The 22,877-nt window shown below is 39.9% G+C and overlaps 1 protein-coding gene across 4 annotated transcripts in view; it reads left to right on the top strand.

Annotated features, from left to right (window-relative positions):
* Positions 1–22,877, top strand: part of mtus1b (microtubule associated tumor suppressor 1b) — a 209,641-nt gene that overhangs the window by 81,089 nt on the left and 105,675 nt on the right. For 3 of the 4 annotated variants that reach the window (XM_043690010.1, XM_043689991.1, XM_043689999.1), the window contains exons 4-6: positions 14,260–14,463; positions 18,295–18,435; positions 22,327–22,419. In XM_043690010.1, coding sequence (XP_043545945.1) covers positions 14,260–14,463; positions 18,295–18,435; positions 22,327–22,419 — 438 coding nt within the window. Of the gene's footprint in view, positions 1–14,259; positions 14,464–16,066; positions 16,444–18,294; positions 18,436–22,326; positions 22,420–22,877 lie in introns of those variants that run through there. The other variant, XM_043690020.1, reaches the window with a different exon arrangement.

The raw sequence follows: 22,877 nt of genomic DNA on the forward strand, positions 1-22,877 counted from the left end.
GTAAAATGAATAGCATCTAATGTCCACATTCTGGATCAGTGGTGCTGGAAGAGCACAGCAATTCAGGCAGCATCCGAGGACAGGCATGCTGCCTAAATTGCTGTGCTCTTCCAGCACCACTGATCCAGAATCTGGTTTCCAGCATCTGCAGTCATTGTTTTTACCTCTAATGTCCACATGCCCAAGTAAGGTATTAGCTGTACAAATTACTTTGCTGTTACAAAAGCAATGTTTACTAGCAGACTGGTAGACATGGATGCAATCAAAATTTGTAATTGGGTGACAAAGCCAAGCGACTGCATTAGAACTAGGATTACCTTTTCAAAAGAACCCATCCCCCTGCCAGCCCGACCATTCAACAAATCATGACCAATCACTCCAAGCTACAACCTTTTATAGCTCCTTAATAGTTCTCAACTCAGTGATTCTTCAAATCTATTTATGTCCTCTTTTTAAATACTTCAATTTGTTTATGTTGAGTGGGTAGGTAAATGCATGGCAGTTGCAGTATAATGCAGATTGATGAGAGATTTTCCACTTGGGTAACACAGTATCTTGTTATAGATAGGAACAGGGGCATTGTAGCAGTCCTTACAGCAGTCACTGATAGTAAGCATACAAGTGCAGCAGACCATGAAGTAGACAAATGTACATACACGTTCATAGTGAGGATTTGAGTAAGGGAGGAGAGATTTCTTGGAGCAATTATGCAGTGTACTGGTGAGAATAGACAAGGAGTTTTGGCTTACTGAGAAAGATGTTCTGACTATGGAGGGAGTGCACTGAATGTTTACCAGGCTGATTCTTGGGATGGCAGAACTGGCATATGAAAACAGACTGGATCAGTTAGAACTGTATTCACTGGAGTTTAGAAGAATGAGGTGGATGGGTGAAACCCAAGAAATCTCCTGCGTTCGAACAGGACCAGACAAGCAAAGGATGTTCCTGATGACTGAGGAATCCAGAACCAGGGGGCAAGCCACCATTTCAGACTGAGAAGTGGTGAGCCTGAATGAATGAATTGGGTTCATTGTCATTTGTACTATTACAAAGAACAGAAGTAGTGAAAAGTATACAATGTCACCAACACATGGTGCCATCTAATGTACAAAGTATTTATGTACACTTAAAAAAGGAGGAAGTTAGAATGGATATACATAGTAAAAATTAGGAAAATTTAAGAGATAAAGCAGAAAATATAGACATGAGCCTTACAAGAAGGGCTTCCATGTGGTCTGATCGGGCTCCACTGTTACCGATCAGTATCCATCTTTGCTTTTGGCTGCCATGGAATTTTTTGCCACGAAAATTATTTATGGCCACAACGTTTTCAGGAGTTAAATAATTATTAGATTTAAAGTGATCAAAGGGCACAGATGAGAATAGTGAACAATTGGATGATCTGTGCTGACCATATTGAATGGTAGCGTGCACTCAGGACTGAAGGATTACCTGTACTCTAAGGCTGCTGAAACATTCTAGCAGAGAGAATTCCAGACACTAGTTACTGTCGTCTTGATGTAATTCCTTCACATCTCCATTTTAAGTGAGAGTAACTCTGTCCCCTAGTTTTGAGATTCCCCAAATAGGGAAAATATCATCTCAACCTCTACCCTGCCAAGCCCCCACAACTTTGTATAATTCAATAAGTGCCATTTACAGCAATGAGGAGTAATAGATAAAAACCTAATCTGGCACATTTTAAAAGTCAAATCCTTATCCAAGGAATCGGCGAAGTGAATGTCTGATGACCCTCTATCTCTCACTAAATATAGGGACCAAAACTCTATACAAGTCCAGCTACAGTTTCATCAGTAGCTCAACTTTTTAAAACCAAACGTGCATTACCTTTAAACTCCACCCTCATTTCAGTGGAGGTCAATTCTGTTTACCTTTAATTATTTACACCAGCATGCTAACTCTGCTTTGAGCACAAGAACAACCAAATTGCTGTGTGCTGCATATTCTTAGATTCTAAATTGAGAGAGACTCACTGTAAGGAGAAAGTGAGGACTGCAGATGCTGGAGCTCAGAGCTGAAAATGTGTTGCTGAAAAAGCGCAGCAGGTCAGGCAGCATCCAAAGGACAGGAGATTGACAGTTGCCCAAGGCTGGAATTGAACCTGGCACCATGCCACTGTGAGGCAGCAGTGCTAACCACTGTGCCACCCCTGAAAATTTCCTGAAGGGCTTATGCCCGAAACGTCGATTCTCCTGTTCCTTGGATGCTGCCTGACCTGCTGCGCTTTTCCAGTAATACATTTTCAGCAGAGACTATCTTTAGTCTGATTACCAAGACCTCACTCTTTTTACTGCATTGAAGTCATCACTTGTATTCCTGCTCACTCAGTCACCTTGCAGATTCATTGTGTCTTTGTGACAAGATGCCTTCTGACTCTACTTCTCTGTAGAGTCATAAGAGATGTACAGCATGGAAACAGACCCTTCGGTCCAACCTGTCTATGCTGACCAGGTATCCTAACCCAATCTAATTGTAGCAGCCTCCATCACTTCCTCTGGCGCTCATTCCATACATGTACCACCCTCTGTGTGGAAAAAGTTGCCCTTTAGGTCTCTCTTATATCTTTCCCCTCTCGCCCTAAGCATATGCCCTCTAGTTCTGGAGTCCATGACCCCAGGGAAAAGACTTTGCCTATTTACCCTATCCACGTCCCTCATAATTTTGTAAACCTCTTTCAGGTCACCCCTCAGCCTCCACTCCAGGGAAAACAGCACCAGCCTGTTCAGCCTCTCCCTGTAGCTCAAATCCTCCAACTCTGGCAACATCCTTATAAATCTTTTCTGAACCCTTTCAAGTTTCACAACATCTTTCCAATAGGAAGGAGACCAGAATTGCACGCAATATTCCAACAGTGGCCTAACCAATGTCCTGTACAGCCGCAACATGACCTCCCAACTCCTGTACTCAATGCTCTGACCAATAAAGGAAAGCATACCAAACACCATCTTCAGTATCCTATCTACCTGCGACTCCACTTTCAAGGAGCTATGAACCTGCACTCCAAGGTCTCCTTGTTCAGCAACACTCCCTAGGACCTTAGCATTAAGTGTATACGTCCTGTTAAGATTTGCTTTCCCAAAATGCAGCACCTCTCATTTAACCATCTACCACTTCTCAGCCCATTGGCCCATCTGGTCCAGATCCTATTGTAATCTGAGGTAACCCTCTTCGTTGTCCACTACACCTCCAATTTTGGTGTCATCTGCAAACTTACTAACTGTACCTCTTATGCTCGCATCCGAATCATTTATGTAACTGACAAAAAGTAGAGGACCCAGCACCGATCCTTGTGGCACTCCACTGGTCACAGGCCCTCCAGTCTGAAAAACAACCCTCCACCACCACCCTCTGTCTTCTACCTTTGTGCCAGTTCTGTATCCAAGTGGCTAGTTCTCCCTGTATTCCATGAGATCTAACCTTGCTAATCAGTCTCCCATGGGGAACCTTGTCGAACGCCTTACTGAAGTCCATATAGATCACATCACCTGCTCCGCCCTTATCAATCTTTGTTACTACTTCAAAGAACTCAATCAAGTTTGTGAGACATGATTTCCCATGTACAAAGCCATGTTGACTATCCCGAATCAGTCCTTGCCTTTCCAAATAAATGTACATCCTGTTCTTCAGGATTCCCTCCAACAGCTTGCCACCACCGATGTCAGGCTCCATGATCTATAGCAAATTTGGGTACATTCTCTTCTACGCGCTCCAAGTTAATAAAATACAGTAAATAACTGGGGTCCAAGGATTGATCTTTGTCACACAAGCAGTTACCTCATTCTAATCTGAAAAAGACCCTGTAATCCAGACTTTTTGTATATTAACCAACTCTTCATCCATACTAATGTGTTACCTGCAATGTGAGGTCTATCTTGTGCAATACCTTTTTGTGGCACTTGATAATGCTTTCTGTGCTTCCAAATATACTATGTCTACCAGATCCCCTTGTTCAAATCTGCTCTGAGAGCACCCCTGTGGTCCTTTGGGACTAAGGCAACTTGACCTTGCACATAGGAGTTAATATCTGTGGTTGGATAGCTGGTTTCACACCAACAGCATGAGCTTAATTATTCTATCAGCTGAGGCTGCCATGAAGGTTCCTTGCCTGAGACAAAGTAAGCTGCCACCAGTCATCCGTAATGAAATCAGCCCTGTGGCCTTCCAGGGCTATTGTGAATTTAATATTCTCTCTCAATTGGGTATTAACTGTGATTTATTGCCAAAGGTAGTAATATGCATTATTGTGAATTTAATATTCTCTCTCAATTGGGTATTAACTGTGATTTATTGCCAAAGGTAGTAATATGCATTTTTTTAAAGCAAAATACTGCCGATGCTGAAAATCTGAATTAAAAACTGGAATACTGCTCAAACACTTGATCAGGCAGTTTATGTGGCATGAAACACGTCAAGCTGGCCACTTTCTGATTGTAATTGATCTTAAATGTTAAAGTCTACTGTCTTCATTCCTAATTTGCCTGTCTTATGGACCAGACCAAACCTCCCCAAAATATGTTAATATAGCCTAGACTCTAACTTTTTCTCATTTTTAAAGATAAGATGTGTTTCAGATGTAATTTGATGGACCAAACTACCAGGTTTGAAACAAAACCTACTTTATTCATACACCATAAATACAAACAAAATAAAAATGTTCTTAACTGTAACTCCTAAATGCCTAATGATATTATATTCACAACTAATTAACTGTTTCGATGTAGTAATATTTCATAAACACCCTTGACAAAGGCAAATTCACTAAAATAGAATGCCTTTCATGTAATTCTAGCAGTAGGAAGAGGACCCCAGTTTTTATCTGTAACAGGAAATAAGAGCATCCACATGCAGCTTCAAATTCCCAGCAACGGCTACTGAAGGCTGAAAATCCTGGTTCCGTGGGACCTTGGCCCCATCTATTCAGGCTGCTTCTATTGTTTCAACTTTTAAAAATCCAAGGCGCCTCAAGCTGTTTACATTATTGGCTTTGGAACAAACACTTGACACCTCCGTCCAAACTTTTGTTTCCTAAAAAAAGATGAAAGACACTTCTTTTTCAAGCTGTAAGATCTGACACCTGATGACCTCAGTGGATACATTCATTCTTTCACTCAAGCAGTTTCACCTTTACTTGTTAAATCTGTTCCCCTGATCAATTCTGATCTTGGAGTTGGATCTCAAGTTTGTGACCATGTCACATCCTCCAGTTCTTTCAATGTGATTGAGTTGGTACATTTTATATCAGGGTCACAGTCCATTCTCCTTCCACTCAGGTTTTGCTTGTTTCTTAACACTTCACTCCTAGTTAGGCCACATCTCACTTCAATTTTCCATTTCATCTTATGGCACTTAAAGTGCACTTAAGTTAGGGCATCAGAAGATAACATTAGCCCCATCTAAATGATTCCACTGCTTTGTAGAGCAGTTCTGTATAAATTCCCAGCTCTGTCATTGTTTGTTTTCTTTAATGTTATATTCAGTTTTTGAAATTGATTATCTTTGTATCTATCACTGTTATAGTATGTTTCTGGTTATGGAATTTGCTGACTCTTTTTAAAAAATTATGCCCCCCAAATCTCTCTCCCCTACCCCTTATACGATCAACAAATGAGAATGCAGATTTTTTTATCCATAAGCACATTTGTGTAGCAGGCTTCTAAATTGTGTATGTTCATTTTCGATCCATGGAGACCAAACCCAGCTTGACTTTCCTAGCCTTGAAACTAAACTCCTGCCTCTGGAACCTTTTTATTCAAAATCTCTTCTGCACACACTTGGAGAACTTGGGATGTAGTTCTGTCTAGTTCCGGCTTGTTGTGCTCAACGCCTCTGCATGAATGCCAAGATGCCATCTACTGTACTAACAATTCTCCATGACTTCGCACGTTCAAATGAACTGCAGTAGTTTGAGAAGGTAGCTCAGACACCACTGTCTCAAATGCAACTAACAATGCGCAACAAAAGCTGGTCCAGCTGGCCATGTCCGCTTGTCATGGATTTTAAACAAGAGCCCTGATGTCCCTCTGTACATCCATAGCAGTAAGAACTGTGCCATTAACTTCATATTGTATGTGCTGACCTAATCTGCCAAATGTTTACCTTCACTTTTGCTGTATCAAAATGCATTTACCACTTAGTTGCCTACAATTGTTCACATCAGCTGGCATTGTCTCTAATGTCTGCATCTCCAATCATCATCAATGAAAACTTTATTTTGTTACTTGGATACTGAAACAGATATGTGACTTGGTTCAAGCTCTGAACCTTGGAACACCACCATTTTCCAATCTCTTCCTGCTTTGAAATAGTCATTGGTGTGACTTTGGTTTTTGTCTTTAAGCCAAATTTTGTTCAAGCTGTCATGGACCCTTCTACTGCAAGAGCTTCTCTTCGATATATCAAATTTCTTTTTGTCTGGCTTTTTAAGGAAGTTTGACAATTAGCTAAGCATTGACCCCTGCTAATTTCGTTAAAACGCTTCCTTACCCCACTAGAGTGCAATGAATTGTTCCCAGTCCTGTTTAGGAGCAACCTCTCTTTTTTGAACGGTTTCCTCCTGCCCTAGAACTGTTCACAAAGCCCCTTCTCCTTCCAGCATAATTCTTTTGTGATTCCCATTTTTCCTAGTCATACTTTTGGTAGTGTGTAACAGGGAGTAATTGAGAGAGTATCTTTTGAATTGTATTTTATTGTTTTTTTTTTACCCTGTTCCTCTAAGCTTGGCTATTGCTACTCATGACAGACACTGCAGCTTCTTGCTCATTTGCTCTCCCTGCAGAATATTCTGGTCTGTTCTTTCATCTCTCTCAAAAGATGTCACACTGCAGCAAAGAAACAAGTTTGACAGAAATATGGATCTGATCTACAACTGCATTCACTGAACCCTAAAATTCCATGCGTGTTATCATAAGTGACCTTGTTACTCTTCAAGTCTGATGTTAAATGGTCCACAGTTTCTGCCTGTTCCTAGTCTTCTGGGTAACCATTGCTTCTATTGGTTTGAGAACATAACTACAAATAGGAGTGTGCCATCCAGTGCTTGGAGCCTAACACTTCAGTGAGATAATGGCAGATCTTGGACGTCTGAACCATCATGTTATAGTCTTATATTGCTTGATCGTTTTAATATTTGGAAATGTTGATTTGTCTGGAAATTTTCCAGCTGTCAGGACCTATGAATTGCAAAAATTAACAACCAAGTCAAGAAATTCTACATCCCAGTCCTAAGTGGCCTGCTTTATTCTGAACTTGTCCCTTATTCTGTACCCCCACCTGGGAACATCGCTGTGTATCGAGCCAGTTGAGCCTCCTCATCCATTTTAATGTTGGAATGAGACCACTCCTCTTGTCAAACTCCAAGGACTATAGGCCTGTCTCATTTTAATCCTTTAAATAGTCCCTCCAATCTCGTAGTTCATTTGGTGTCTTTTTTCTATTTTTAAAACGCTCCCTGTGAGTAATCATCAATCATACTTTTGCTCCCTGATGTGCTGTGATCACAGTTTCCCCTTTCTAAATTGAAATGCTGAGCTGAAGTTTCAGTTGGAAGATCTTGCTGCGTTCGGTCCAAGTCCCACAAAGGGTGCAGAATTTCCCAAAAGAGCAGTGTGCTTGAACAACAAATTTCTGCTGTCCATCCGGGGTCAAAACCTGGTTATTCTATTGCTTATACACTCACTCAAAACAAATATTATAACTTATTGTTTAATATGTAGAGTAAAAGATTGACTTTACCAATACTGTGTGACCATAGCTGTTCCAGTAAAAGGAGTTTGGTCATTGTTCCTGTGAACAGAGTCCTGATTTGAAGAAGGCACAAATGAAGCTGTGCCCTGCCTTGCTTAAGTACATAATTACCTTTAATAAATGTTAATGGCTTTCACGAGCCTTGGGATCAGTCATCTCATGTCAGCTCCTAACAATTTCTAAATAATTAACCCTGATTTTTCATTTGCTAGCTTCCTCGTTGAGAAACATGATTCAACCAAGTCCTTCCTGCTTTCCTGTGCTTTGTCATGTTTGTTTGTTTTTCTCTTCAAAGATGCTCCCTTAAGCTGCCACCAATCACTTATTTAGCTGTGATGCTTCTGCAGCTTTTGATTCCCTGACTCCGTCCACTCATTTGCTTAGTGAAACATTTTCTATCTGAGCCTTTTGGTTTTTCCACATTTAACCCTATTTACTAGGTCCAAACCTTGACAGCCCTGTGATCTGTCCTGTCATCCTTTCTGATAGGATTTTGGTCTCAGGTTCCAGTGGAACCTGTTGTAATGCAAAATTATTTGCTGTCCCAAAAAAAACTGAGCCTGCCTTTGTCAGACTGTTGGTTCAATTGTTTATTTTCTAATCTCACCTAAAACTGACTTCTGGATGTTAAAAAAATCAAAAGAACTGTGGATTGTTGTGACACTGAAGGAGTGTACTGTACCTTTGAGAGAATGAATGCTGTTCTGATCTGAGAGCTTGCAAGCGCTTGTGTGATGTGAATACATGGCAGTCTGTGTACTGGAAAATGGGTATCCATTTCACAGCCAAATGAGTTGGTTGCTGTTTTGACAAAATTTGAATTTAACAGGTTTAAATTATGCCACAGGATACTAAAACCCAATCAAGATTGAATTTATTGTTTTGGTAATAATGAGACAATCCAATGTTGGGGATATAAAAATACAGGCATTTTTGAAAATTGCTGACAGCAACTGCCATCGACGCAGATTCAAGAAATTAGGAAACACTGTTTATCTAAGAGACTTTTTCACAGTAAAAGATGACCCAGAAAGATCTTCACCTGGAAGAAAACAAACACCAAAGATGACAGCCATTGTGGTTTTGAAATGAAGTTAATGTAATTTTAATGTGTCTTATTGAACAATGTGTTAGAGTTGGAGCAAGATAATCAGTTAAGAGAAGTAGGGGCTTAGAGTTGTGAATCATTGTTTAATGTTCACTTTTGAAGTTAAAGAATAAGTTGATATTTTCTTTAAATAATGGAATTTGGGAGTTCACTGTCACTCCTATTTTAATATACTACGAGGCGGGGTGAGCTTTTCTGGGCGTTTGGTTTAGTTAAAAGAAGTGCTGTGTCATAACAGGATGCTGTGAATCAAACAAAATCACAAGTTGCTGGAAAAGTTGACTAGTCTGGCAGCATCTGTGAAGAGACATCAAAGTTAATGTTCTAGGTGCAGTGACCCTTCCTCAGATGGGTCCTGAGGAAGAGTCACTGGACCCAAAACATTAACTTTGATTTCTCCTCTCAGATGCTGCCAGCCTGCTGAGCTTTTCCAGCAACTTGTGATTTTGTTTCTGATTTTGGATTTTGCTTGGCCTGGCAACACAACTGCTGCAGAGAATGGTTTCTTTTGCTGAACTATACATCACCTAATACTGGCACATTTCTTTACAGTTCTCCAATTACACCTCAGTGCTTTTTTGTACTGTGGTGTTCCAGAAAATGTACACCTCTATCCTGAAGATTGATGCTTGTGGTGGCAAGGACTTGTAGCTGCTCTTGGAGTTTGAGATTTAAGTGACTTGCAGTCTTTAACTTCCATTCCATAAAACTAACCAGTGATGTATCACGCTATAAACCCAAGATGTTTGAAGTGCCCAGATAACAGTTCCACCTCCCAAGTTCACTGCAATGTTTTCATTTAAGAGTCCCAATCAGTAATCTGGGAAGAAGTTGGAAACACATGCAGCAGATTTCACAATTGCAGGTGTTGGAGTCCAATAGGCTGTTCAGCCCGCTATGCATGTGCTGGGTCTTCAATGAGCACACTTTGTATCTGAATCATCTAATGCCCTCTTAAATGCTTAAATTGAAATTGCCTCCACCATACCTTCCAGGCAATGCATTCCATGCCCAAATTACTCGCTGAGTGAAAATGTATTTTTCCTTTTTTTTTTGTGAAAATTGCTTCAAATCTCTGCTGTCCTGCACTTCCTTTTCAGGAGCAGTTCAGCTTCTCCTATTTAATAGCCTGTCAGTTTGAAACCTACTGTCACATCTCTTCTCAGCCCCCAGTTTCCTTGTTTTATCATTGTTGATGTTTCTTCCTAGAGCATTCTTGTAAATTGCTTCTGCACTTGGCAAAGCAATCGCCTCCTTCCTAGAATGTCGTCACAACTGCAATGCTCAAGCTGAGGTTCAACAAGTGTCTTGTACAAGTCCAGCATCACTGCCTTTCTCTTGCAGCATAAACCTAATAAAGCTCAGTTATGCTATAGCTTTAACTGCTCTCTCCACCTGTCCTGCCACCTTCCATGATCTGTGCACACATCCACCCATGTTCTCTGCTCCTGCATCCCTTTTAGAACTGTATCCTCTTTTCTTCAAGAGCAACAAAAACAAATATCTGGAGAAACTCAGCAGGGATAGTATCTTCGAAATCCTTTTTCTGAAGAAAGGTCACCGAGCTGAAACGTTGACTGTATTTTCTCTCCACGTGCTGCCAGACCTGAGTTGTTTTAGTGATTTCTGTTTTTATTTGATTTCCAGGATCTCCAGTTCTTTTGGCCCTCTGTATTGTCTTTCAACACTTTGCCTAACAATGTCCAACACCTCGCATTTCGTCGCATTGATCCTCATCTGACATCTATTTGCCCACCCCACAGTCATCCTGGAGTTTGTCTTTTTGCAGTTCTTTCCAGTTTTACTGCATCTGATAACTTTTTACAATTGCCCCCTGCACATCTCAACCTAGATTATCAATATATATGTGGAAACACAAGGGTCCCAATATGAACCCCTGGGAATCTCTCATACAAACCTTCGTACAGTCTGAAAAATGGACCATCATTGTTTGTTCTTCCTCAGCCATTTTGCATCCACATTACTATCAGAGACATTTCTTCCATGATCTAAACTTTTCTCATCAGTCTGTATGCTAAAAATGCTTTCTGAAATAGTTACACCCCACATCAAGTGCATTGCTGTCATGAACCTTTTCTATTATCTCTTCATAAAAAAAATCCTCAAATTACTCAAATACAATTTCTTCTTTATAAATCTATGTTGACTCTTGCTAATCAACCCACCTTTTCCATTTGGCTAATAATTCTGTCCTGAATAGTTTTCTTTTTTCCCTAGAAACTTCTCCATCACTAGAAGGTAAACTCTCAAGTCTGTAATTTCTGGGTTTGTCTTTACCAACTTTCTTGAACAATGCTTGCAAGTGCACTTTTCTTAATTTATAATGTACCACCTGTGCTTTTATTTATTGCATTAGCTTGTATGTTTAAAGTTATTTTTAAGTTTAAGATATACTTTATAGGCAGGTTAATTAGATGTTGACTTGTAAATTACCTGTCTCCCCCTCTGCACTGCAGTAATTGGAATTTTCTCATTACCCTTGGCTTCATCCTTTTAAGTCCTAAATCATTGTTTATGTATAATATCATAAACATTAGTCAGCTCTGTTTGACGATTTTTATAGACAGTTTGTTTATTTTAATTTTCTCTCTTTGGTCATCAGCTGCTATTCTGTTACCCTTTTTATTTTCACTCCTTTGCATTGTATTCTTCATCAGCCCTCTGCCATTCTGCCCATGTCAGTACCTTCAACTCCCATTGTAAATTGAGAGCTGCTTCCTCAAATTCCATTGTCTTTTTGGTGTATGTGCAGATGTGACTATTTTAATTCTGCATCTTGTCTCCAGTAGTTTGGAATTAATATGTAGACTGATTACAATGAGCAATTCTAATGAAATGAGATCTACTTGGACTGGAGCATTGGTTTATGGTGTGGTGACTGAGAATGGGGGTAGGAAGGTAGGTGAGTGGTGAGTTCATAATTGCAGGGCGTGTTTAAAAGTAAACAATTGCATATTGAGTCACAATGTTGTAATTGTTCTGATACAGTCCCAGGCCCATTCAATACATTCAAATTCATCCTGGGAATTCCCCAGGACCAGGTTTGTGCAAGTCCTTCTACTTGGGACAAAAAATATGCACATTTCAGGCCCCTTCAAGCTGTCAAGTCGAGGAATGGTTCCTTTCCTTTTAAACAAAGGACAGTGGGTTATCTGGACCTCTTGAGCCCATTTGAAACATGGAAGAGCTACTTACATTTTAATCTACATTGGCCAGCCAGGTTCTTTGTCACCCACCCCCAAGGCTTACCTTCCTCTTCCTGAATACATAATTATCTGCTTATTACTTTTGACAATCGGTTCGGTTATTTCAATTAAAGTGAATATAAAGCAGAATACTTAAGATAGTGGGGGAACTTTAAGATGATCAAAAGCTGGAAATACTCAACAGTTCAAAACATCCATGGACAGAAACTGTCAACTTTTCAGGTTGTTGACCTTTAGGGACAAGTGACTAATTGAGTTTTCCTATCTTATTCTTTATGCATTATGGATCACACATTGACTTGCTATTCTGATGGCACTTCCAGTGTTTATTGTATTCGTCATCAAGATTTAGTGCTTTACAGGTCTTGGTCTACCTTTGCACTCTGGAAGTTGGTGTTAATTACACGACTTTATCACTTTACCTTGTTTTGCATTGACAGGCAGAAATCCAATCTTTATATTTGATATAGTTTGTTTGGAGATGGAATGTTGCTCACTCTTGTATAAAAGTAGAAAAAGCTTAAGTTCACAACAGTTGCATTCATTTTGTCTTGATGTAATTCACTTCACTTTGCACTGCTCTTCAAACTGTGAAATGGATGGTTCCCTTTTAAGTGAAAAACAGATGTTGTGTAACTGGCAGGTGACTGATATAGTGTTACTGTGCAGGCACGAAGGATGAAAATTTTCTTTGCAGTTATTTGTATTCTGTGACTGTTCTATATCCATGAAGTGTATGTGGCACTATCCTGGGAGCAGAAGTGCCAGGAAGAGGAATTAGACACATAGGCTTTTGTGTGAATCTTTTTAGGTTCCATGAAACTACTGTTGTGGGAATGATAATTGTGGTGAAGGCACTAACTGCTTGAGATTACCCTCGTTTTGGTCCTAATTGTAATACTAAATAAGTGAGTGAAAATAGTATCGTCATCTCTTGCTGTTGTCTCCCAGAGCTTTCACTGCACCATGGGGAAATCTTGGACGTTAGGGATAGGCATTGTTCCCTTATCATGCGCAGCACTTCTGTTCCTGTTGTTGGCCCAGTACTAGCAAAATTTGCAATTAATTTGTGCATGGATTAGTTTGTCATAAATTTGTAACTCTTATTTTTTGAAGTTGCTCACTTATTCTATAGCGAAGAGGGGAGAAGTTGTAAAACCAGTGGTTTTGTCTACGATATTGTTTAATATGTCAATATGTATTTTCTGTAATTATAGGTAATGGAATGCAATTAGTACAGGATTAGTGCAAAGTATTTGACTAAATACAAAAATATTTTGAGTAATATTTATGACATGATTGATTAAATAAAGATCAGTTAAATATTTGTCTTGCAAATATAAGGAAATTTGGAGGACTTAATGAATAGTGAACCCTTACCATAGTCATAATATTGAATGTTAAAATTGATTGTCAATGTTTTAACAATTGGTAAGGATGTATATTTAGTTCTTCAGTATTTGTAATATGTGAAGCTGATCTGAAGCCAAATGCATGTTTGGTTAGAGCATAGAGTCATAGGGATGTACAGCATGGAAACAGACCCTTCGCTCCAACCCATCCATGCCGACCAGATATCCCAACCCAATTTAGTCCCACCTGCTAGTGCCTGTCCCATATCCCTCCAAACCCTTCCTATTCTTATACCTATCCAAATGCTTCTTAAATGTTGCAATTGTACCAGCCTCCACCACATCCTCTGGCAGCTCATTCCATACACGTACCACCCTCTGCATGAAAATGTTGCCCCTTAGGTCTCTTTTATATCTTCCCCTCTCACCCTAAACCTATGCCCTCTAGTTCTGGACTCCTTGACCCCAGGGAAAAGACTTGGTCTATTTATCTTATCCATGCCCTTCATAATTTTGTAAACCTCTATAAAGTCACCCCTCAGCCTCCGACGCTCCAGGGAAAACAGCCCCAGCCTGTTCAGCCTCTTCCTGTAGCTCAGATCCTCCAACCCTGGCAACATCCTTGTAAATCTTTTCTGAACTTGGCAGAGCTAAATATCTCAAAGATTTGCATGTGGGGAAAAGTGCTTATTTTCTGTGTGCAGACTGAAACTCTGGTTTTTGGGTTCCAATTGAAAAAAACCTATCAACTGTCTCATTTTGGTTGAAATGGCAATTTGCCTAACTTGTGAAAACTTATTTCTTACAGATCAACAAAAAGCAAACTCTATTAAAGCAAAACCAAGATCTGCATCATTGAAAGCTGCTTTGAACTGGGGTGGTAATGCAATAAAAAGCACGCCTGGTTCCAAATTGCCTGTACCAGCTTCTAGGTTGCAAAGAGTCAACAGCCTGTCATCAGTTAGCAGTGGTGTGTCAAATCAGAGTGTTCCAAGCACTTGGAGTAACAATTGTAAGTGTCTTTGTTTCTGTTTGAAAATCTAGTGAAGGCTATGAAGAGTTTAAGTGCTAACTTTGCAATCTCCAATATTTGTTGGAGGTTAACCAAATGTGCCAATCTTTCTTAAAGCAGGTGTGACTTTTCTTTCTTCAAGATGTCTATCTGACAAGGTTTAGCCATATTGAGTTTCACTTTCATATATCAATTTACTAAGACTGATATTGTTTATCAAAATCAGTTTTCATTGAGGGAGTTGTACCACAATGAATTCTGCCTGTTGGTTTAAAAGAAAATGTGGAAAATGTAGAAGTGGATAAATCTGTCAATGAATGCTAATTTAAACACTTGGAATTTTAAAAATTTCACTCATGGGACGACAGCATTGCTGTCTTGGCCAGAGTTTATTGCTGATCCCTATTTGCCTGAAGTGTAGCAAGAGTCAGTTATGTTAGTTTGGGTTAGAGTTCTATGTAGGCCAGAGTCTAGATTAGAGTGGTGCTGGAAAAGCACAGCTGTCCAGGCAGCATCCAAAGATGCTGCCTGAACTGCTGTGCTTTTCCAGCACCACTCGAATCTAGACTCTGGTTTCCAGCATCTGCAGTCATTGTTTTTACCTTTTATATGTAGGCCAGGTAAGAATGGCAGATTTCCTTCCCTCAAGTACATGTGAATTGGGTTTTTGTAGTAACACTGTACACTGGCCTATTAGCAAATATTTAACTAGTTTTTTTTTTGTTGAACTAATTTGTCACAGTCTGCTATGGTGATATTCAAACCCATTCCCCCAGAATAAGAGTGAGTTTCTGAATTACTTATCTATTGGCATTACCATTGTTGTAGTCACATCTCAAGTTACAGCCAATGATCTGAAAAAGTACTCATTTCCTTCAGTTTAGGCTCAGCTGGGCTATTCATTTCACATTTAAAATTATTGCCTGAAATGAACATAACTCTGATTTGTTGAGGATATAATTGCCAAGCTATTTTTGAATGCATTGTCAGATTCACTAACAACTGGGGAAAAAGTCATGTACGTCTCTTTTCAAAAAAACTATTCAGTGTTTAGGGAATACGAAGGCAGTGGCATAATTGAGTTCATAATAACTTTGGCAAAATTTGCCAAATTGCTGCCCACTGTATTTCTACAGTTCTTTGGTTTGCAACAATCTCTGCTGGTTGTGAAAGTTGTTTCTAAAAACAGAATTTGCTAGCATTTCGTTTCGAAAGAAACTTTTTTTACGTGACAAAATTGGACATTGAGGTGAGAATGGGGTTTACTGCAGCTTTGAATACTAAAATTTTAGATGTTTTGACGGCATTCAACTGAGCCAAAATACGATTTGCTTTCTGGACCGATTTGTTTTTGGTCCTGGTTTAAATGCTCAAGTGCAGAGTGCTCCTAAGAAGCGAGCAACATCCTGCAATTAGGAACAAAAGCGACCCAATGAAAGTCCGACGGGAATTGCAGTTCTGTAACGAGTCAATTGAATGATGTGCACCCATCATTTCCTAAGTCTAATTTATCGAATTTGTTTCTACGTTTGTTGTCCTTGAAGGATGTGACACAAAAATGCCTCGATACAGCTTTCTAAATGAAGCGTGGATTTAGTGCACTTGCTTTGTTTCCTTTGATTGGCCATCTCTCTGCGTGTGTAGCTGAAGCACAACGCACATGCCTAGTAAATTAGTTATTTCCACTCTATTTCACTGAGGGTCAGCGTTGGAAATGGCAGCATGAGTAAGGGTGAAATGTTATATCGTCTGCTTGATTTTGGACCATTTCAATGACTGTACCAGGGGGACTTCGAAGCTGCACCTATACTACTTTTTCTCCACGTATTTTCTCCAATTCGACAATTGTGCCACCACACACTTCAGGAAGTCGGAGTGATGTCATGTTTGTGACCTTTCTATTAATTGGATCTTATAGTTTCTGTATTGTTCCTTTGTTAGCAGTCTTAATTGGACGGCCTAATTACCAGCACTTAAAATGTAAGTCAATCAATGTTATTTAGAGAAAAGCCTTTTTTTTCAAATTCATGTTTTTGTTGGGGTTGGGAGGGGGTGTCCCATTGTTGATATTTGGTTGAATTGCGAATTGTTGGTTGCGTTGGAATTCTGTAGTTAAGGATATCAGCTACAAGATGGGGAATGTGAGTACAAAGGCAGTTGTATTTTCTGTGATGGTGGAAAAGCATTACCATAGAAACAGATGGACACCCCCTGGGGACCAGTTCGTGCTCCGTTTTCTGATTGCGAATGAATACAGGCAGGTTAGCAAATGAGTGCACCTTTTCGTGATTAATCCGTGCTAGATGTCTGACCAACCAAAACAAATTGTGAAAAAACGCTTAAATCGTGACTGAAGCTGCACCGAGTGCACAACCGATGCTGGTTAAATACGCTGTTCCTTTCAGTGGTGAGCACTTGAGTAAATTGACAGTTTTGACCAAAAAAAAATTTCGAAGGCGAGCTTGGGGGGGGGGGGGGAGGTGTTATAGTGTGTGTCTTATTTTAGATTCGACATGACATACGCTGTCAAAGCTGACATCCCGGTCCTGCCTGGTCATGTGATTTCAGACCTAGCAGTTGCTGAAATTTGTTTAAACGTGCATGTCCGAATGCTTTTGCTGTATGAAGCGTACAGTTAGCAAAAGCTGATCTCCCCAGAAGATGTTTTACTAATCATCATCTACGAAATTGATTTGCGCACGTTCTGTCCAGGATTGATAGGTTCCTGCTTGCACAGGAATGGAATTAGGCTTGTTCAGCTATAGAATAAAAATTGCTTCCAGATGTCACATCGTTGCAGAAATACATTATCCTGATTTCGGCCATTTCACTGGAACGTATTTGAGCGGCAGTAGGTGACCCTCAAGTCCATAATGGAGGTAGCTGCTCAGACTACAAATTTGTTGCAAAGCAATGTGTTGACTTCTGAGGCTACAGTTATATTGATGGAATTTGAGGGTTCCCAAAAAAACACAAATTGCTTTCTTTCACATTATCTGTCATTCAGTAAAAATGGCCATAATGGAATCTGGGCTGAAAATGTGTTGCTGGAAGAGCACAGCAGGTCAGGCAGCATCCAAGGAGCAGGAGAATCGACGTTTCGGGCATGAGCCCTTCTCATGCCCAAAACGTCGATTCTCCTGCTCCTTGGATGCTGCCTGGCCTGTTGCGCTTTTCCAGCAACACATTTTCAGCTCTGATCTGCAGTCCTCACTTTCTCCATAATGGAATCTGGGAAAAGCACCAAGCCTTGCTTCCTCATTTGAGGATGAGACAATGGCTGTACAACACTTAACCTGAAGTTTTTGTGATTCAGTGGTAATGTTTGCAGAAGCAGCAGGTTCAAGTCCCACTTGAGGATTTGATGGCCAAGGAAGGTGCTCATAATGAGGTCCAACAGGTTAAATGTCAACTTGAAAATGCTTGAATGTAAGCCATCTTAAAATAATGTGATGGTAAGAGTAGGTAAAGATTCCTGGTTAGCCATGTGACTGAAAGATTGTTTACAATCACTGTCTGTAATGCCAGGCTACAGTATGCATGTAAAAACTGAATTACTACAGCATTGTCTCCTTGAGGCTGCTTGGTACTATTGCCTGGACAAATGGAGTGGATCAGAATTGCCAATAGCACAAGATTCCCTGCTGTGGCTGAGGTGAATTCTGGACCTGCTGCTTTAGTCTACCCATGGGCAAGATTATGGCATTGCAAGTCAGATTGGCCTTAGAGCAGAGAAAGTAAGCAGCAGCACGTGTAATCCATCTTCAATAGGTAATTACTGATGCGCAACTTGAAAAAATGGTTATTTAACAAAGTCAAACCTTTTTCCAGCTGTAGTTACTTCAACAAACCGTCAAGCAGATAATCCTCGGAAACGTGCGGTCTCTGCAAACTCTTGCAGAAGTATTCAAACACCATGTGCCAAGTCATTGCAGAAAAATAGAGTGGTTTCTTTGAAGACCCCATGCAAAGGTATGTATTCCACTATAAAACAATAAGGAATACGTTGAGTTTGCTGTACTTAAGTCGTGACTAACTTGCGAATGAGAATAGACTATTCTTTTAGATTTGCAAATGGTTGAACATTTTGTGTAGCTTTTTACACTTTGGATGTTTAGAGCAGTGATGTTGGTACCATGTTAGTAATTTTCTGTAAATCAAATGGTCAGTAATTGTTAATGTTATTCTGAGACACTTAAAGTTCAGTAATTTGTGAAAGGTTCAGAAGTTTGTGTTCAACCATAATAATGGACTAAGAATTAAATAGCCCTTGGAAATTGCATTGTTTTTAAAAGAAAAACTCATCGTGCCAAGTTTTGAAGGTTTTTGCAATATACCAGGCTTGAAGGAATGCTGAAGTGTTCCAGAGTGACTTTCTTTTTCCCCTAATAAGCTATCAATTCTACCTCCACTCCATCCCCCACTCCCAGCAAACCAAATCAACAAAGCAGTTCTTTCTAACACTCATGTCTCCAGTTTTGAAGAATATGAAAGAATCAAATGCATATTGTATGGAGCACAGTGAGCTGCATTTCATTAATGGGCTTGTCTTAATTTCTCTGCTTTATCTAGCAGTTTTTGACATATTGCTTTCAACAGAGCTGTTCACTGGAAGGATCACTGTTGTATCAAGTAATCTTACTAGCATGCATTAAGGCTAAATTTATGCTGTCTGAGTGCAGCTTGGGGTTGGTTCTGAAGAGCTTCCTCCGTGCTCTCCTGGTTTTGTGTAAGGATTGAGTATCTGATTTATATTGCACTATATAAGTTTCAAAACAAGTAATGTTTCCTTGGGGGTATATAGGAGAGGTTTTGTTATAGTCCCAAGCTGTTTACCATTTTTTTAACCTGCCCCTCAAATCCAGAATTGCTGTTCCAGTTGCATTTTCCATTCTAGAATTGTCTGGTTGTCCGCATTACTGTATATTTAGCAGCCACCTCCAAATTCTAATCTACATTCCACCCATTCATAATGTCATCCTGTATTGATGTACAATTCATATGAAAGTTAATGGCAATCAGTTCAACCTCTCAACCGTTCTTCCAAATTATCAGACTGGTTATCTGACATTGAGCAACATACAAACATGCATGTCCTTCACTTAAATGTTGGGAAGACTGAAAAATAATTGATTTAAACTATATTATAATCTGTTCTTGAGCAGCTGGTCCTATCATGATAATTGCCAAAGGTGGAGGCAAAACATAAACGTTGTTATTATTGGACTCTGGGAGATGAGCTTTTGGCCACACAGCTATGTCCTCTTTAAGAACACCGCCAATTTCCACCTTCCTGTAATTTTCTGATTCTAACCTTGCCTAACCTCGTCAGCTGTTGAAGTCCTCATTGTTGATACATTTGCTTCTATTACAAAACACACCTGGGTGACTGTTTACAATTTACCCTCCATAAGCTTGATCATCTATAACTATTACCATGCATGTTCTTGCAGCATGTCTCTTTCACACAAAATTGGGCATTTTCTGTCTTTATGTCAGTAATGTTTTATTTTATTTCCAGGTCAATCCATGGCCTTGCCCTTCCTACCTTCTCCTCTTCCATCCCTGTAAACACACTCCTTTTTTGCATTTTCTTGACCGATTTGCTGTAATTGTATTTTAAGTCATTCAAATACTTGGATGTTCTTACACCTCTGAAACAAGTGAGACTTCAACCCAAGCATCCTGACTCCAAGGTGGGGACAATACCATTGCAACACATGAACCCTTAAAAATTCAGGATTAAAGGTACAACACAAATAACAGCTGCTTTTAATCTGTAGTAAGCTAGTGAATAACTGCCTTTTGTGGTGCAGTGGTAGTGTCCCATAGTACTGGGCAAGGAAGCCTGGGTTAAAATCTCAACTGCATTTGTCATAACCCTTTCTGAAACAGGTTGAATTGCAACTATCCATGGGGAAATTTCCACAACAGATCAGACTCCTAGTATGCTGTTGGATGAGGAGCTCTGGTGTGGTGATAATGTCCCTACCTTTTTAGGGGAGGTGATGGATTGGTGGTATTATTGTTGGACGGTAAATTCAGACATAGGTGATGTTCTGGAGATCTGGTTTCATTCCCACCTATGGCAGATTTTGAACGATGGTCTAATGGTCTATTGATCATGGATCCATTGGAAAAACCCATCCAATTTGCCAGTGCTCTTTTAGGGAAGGAAACTGCCATCTTTTAAATGGTCTGGCCGATATGTGACTCCAGATCCATAACAATACAGCTGATTCTTAAATGCCCTCTGAGCAATTGAGGATGATCAATAAATGCTGGCTCGGCATCAATGCCTTAATCCCATGATGGGGATAGTCAATATGGCTTTGTGCATGGAAAATCATGTCTCAAGCATGATTGAGTTTTTGAGGAAGTAATAAAGAGAATTGATGAGGGCAGAGTGGTAAATGTGATCGATATGGACTTCAGTAAGGCATTCGACAAAGTTTCCCATGGGAGACTGATTAGCAAGGTTAGATCTCTGAATACAGGGAGAACTAGCCATTTGGACACAACTAGCTTAAAGGTAGAAGACAGAGGGTGGTGGCGGAAGGTTGTTTATCAGACTGGAAACCTGTGACCAGTGGAGTGCCACAAGGATCGGTGCTGGGTTCTCTACATTTTGTCATTTACATAAATGATTTGGATGCGAGCATTAGAGGCAAAGTTAGTAAGTTTACAGATGATCTGAAAATTGGAGGTGTAGTGGACAGCAAAGAGAGTTACCTCAGATTACAACAGGATCTGGACCAGATGGGCCAATGGGCTGAGAAGTGGTAGATGGAGTTTAATTCAGATAAATGCGAGGTGCTGCATTTTGGGAAAGCAAATCTTAGCAGGATTTATACACTTAATGCTAAGGTCCCAGAGAGTGTTGCTGAACAAAGAGACATTGGAGTGCAGGTTCATTGCTCCTTGAAAGTGGAGTCGCCGGTAAATAGGATAGTGAAGGTGGCGTTTGGTATGCTTTCCTTTTATTGGTCAGAGTATTGAGTACAGGAGTTGGGATGTCATGTTGCAGCTGTACAGGACATTGGTTAGGCCACTGTTGGAATATTGCGTGCAATTCTGGTCTCCTTCCTATTGGAAAGATGTTGTGAAACTTGAAAGGGTTGAGAAAAGATTTACAAGGATGTTGCCAGGGTTGGAGGATTTGAGCTATAGGGAGAGGCTGAACAGGCTGGGGCTGTTTTCCCTGGAGCGTCGGAGGCTGAGGGGTGACCTTATAGAGGTTGACAAAATTGAGGTGCATGAATAAGGAAAATAGGCAGTCTTTTCCCTGGGGTCGGGGAGTCCAGTACGAGAGGGCGTAGGTGCAGGGTGAGAGGGGAAAGATATGAAAGAGACTTATGGGGCAACATTTTCTCAGGGTGGTAAGTGTATGGAATGAGCTGCCGGAGGCTGGCACAATTGCAACATTGAAGAGGCATTTGGATGGGTATATGAATAGGAATGGTTTGGAGGGGTATGGGCCGGGTGCTGGCAGGTGGGACTAGATTGGGTTGGGATATCTGGTCAGCATGGACGAGTTGGACCCAAGGGTCTGTTTCCATGCTGTACATCTGTGACTCAATGTCAAATTTTAACAATTTGAATTGAACAAATTTTAAGAGACCCAAGTTCAAATCCCACCTGTTCCACAGCTCTGTAATATATTTTCATTAACCTGTTCAGAGATATCTAAAATATTGAATGATGGAAGGTTAAAGGTAAGGTTGCACATTATTGATTTACCTTCATTTGCTTGAACATTTTATGCAGAGTTATATTTTGCCAAATTGCATAGTTGTTTAATGTGAATCTGCACTATTAATGTGTACTGACCAGGCCAAATTTTCACACTTCCTTTGTTTAAAGGATTGAATAGAAATGTCACCTCTTCAAATCAAACCCTTCAAGGGTCAGGTTCAAAGTCTTCAAAACAGCAAAGCACTTCACGCAAGTTGGAAGGTAAAACATATGTTTTCTAATATTTGATTCTCTGGCAAGACAACTTGATTTTGGTATCAACTGGTCAGTTAATGTAATAATCTGAAGTCGAGGCTTTTTGTTTGTGGAATTGAAGATAAAGATTGTTTTGCCACTATGAATAAAATGTTGATTGAACATTACCTGCTTGATTTGCTAACTTGTAATGTTTTTGATTTTGTCGCAATTTAAGTTCAGTTGCTGGGTAAAATAAATGGATGGGTAATGTTATCAATTTTTTTCAGCTCATTTTGTTAAAAATAATTTAGTTCAAACACCAAAAGCTTTCGACCATTTTATGTTGTACAAATACAGTTTAAGAAATTTGAATTGTTGACCTGAACAAAAATTATGGCATTTATCTTGATCTATAGAACACATTTAGTAAATGCGGAGAACAAATCTAAGTCCAGCTGTAATTTAATCTCATTGCCCCAACG

Source organism: Chiloscyllium plagiosum, chromosome 1 (assembly GCF_004010195.1).
Source record: "Chiloscyllium plagiosum isolate BGI_BamShark_2017 chromosome 1, ASM401019v2, whole genome shotgun sequence".
NCBI lineage: Eukaryota > Metazoa > Chordata > Chondrichthyes > Orectolobiformes > Hemiscylliidae > Chiloscyllium > Chiloscyllium plagiosum.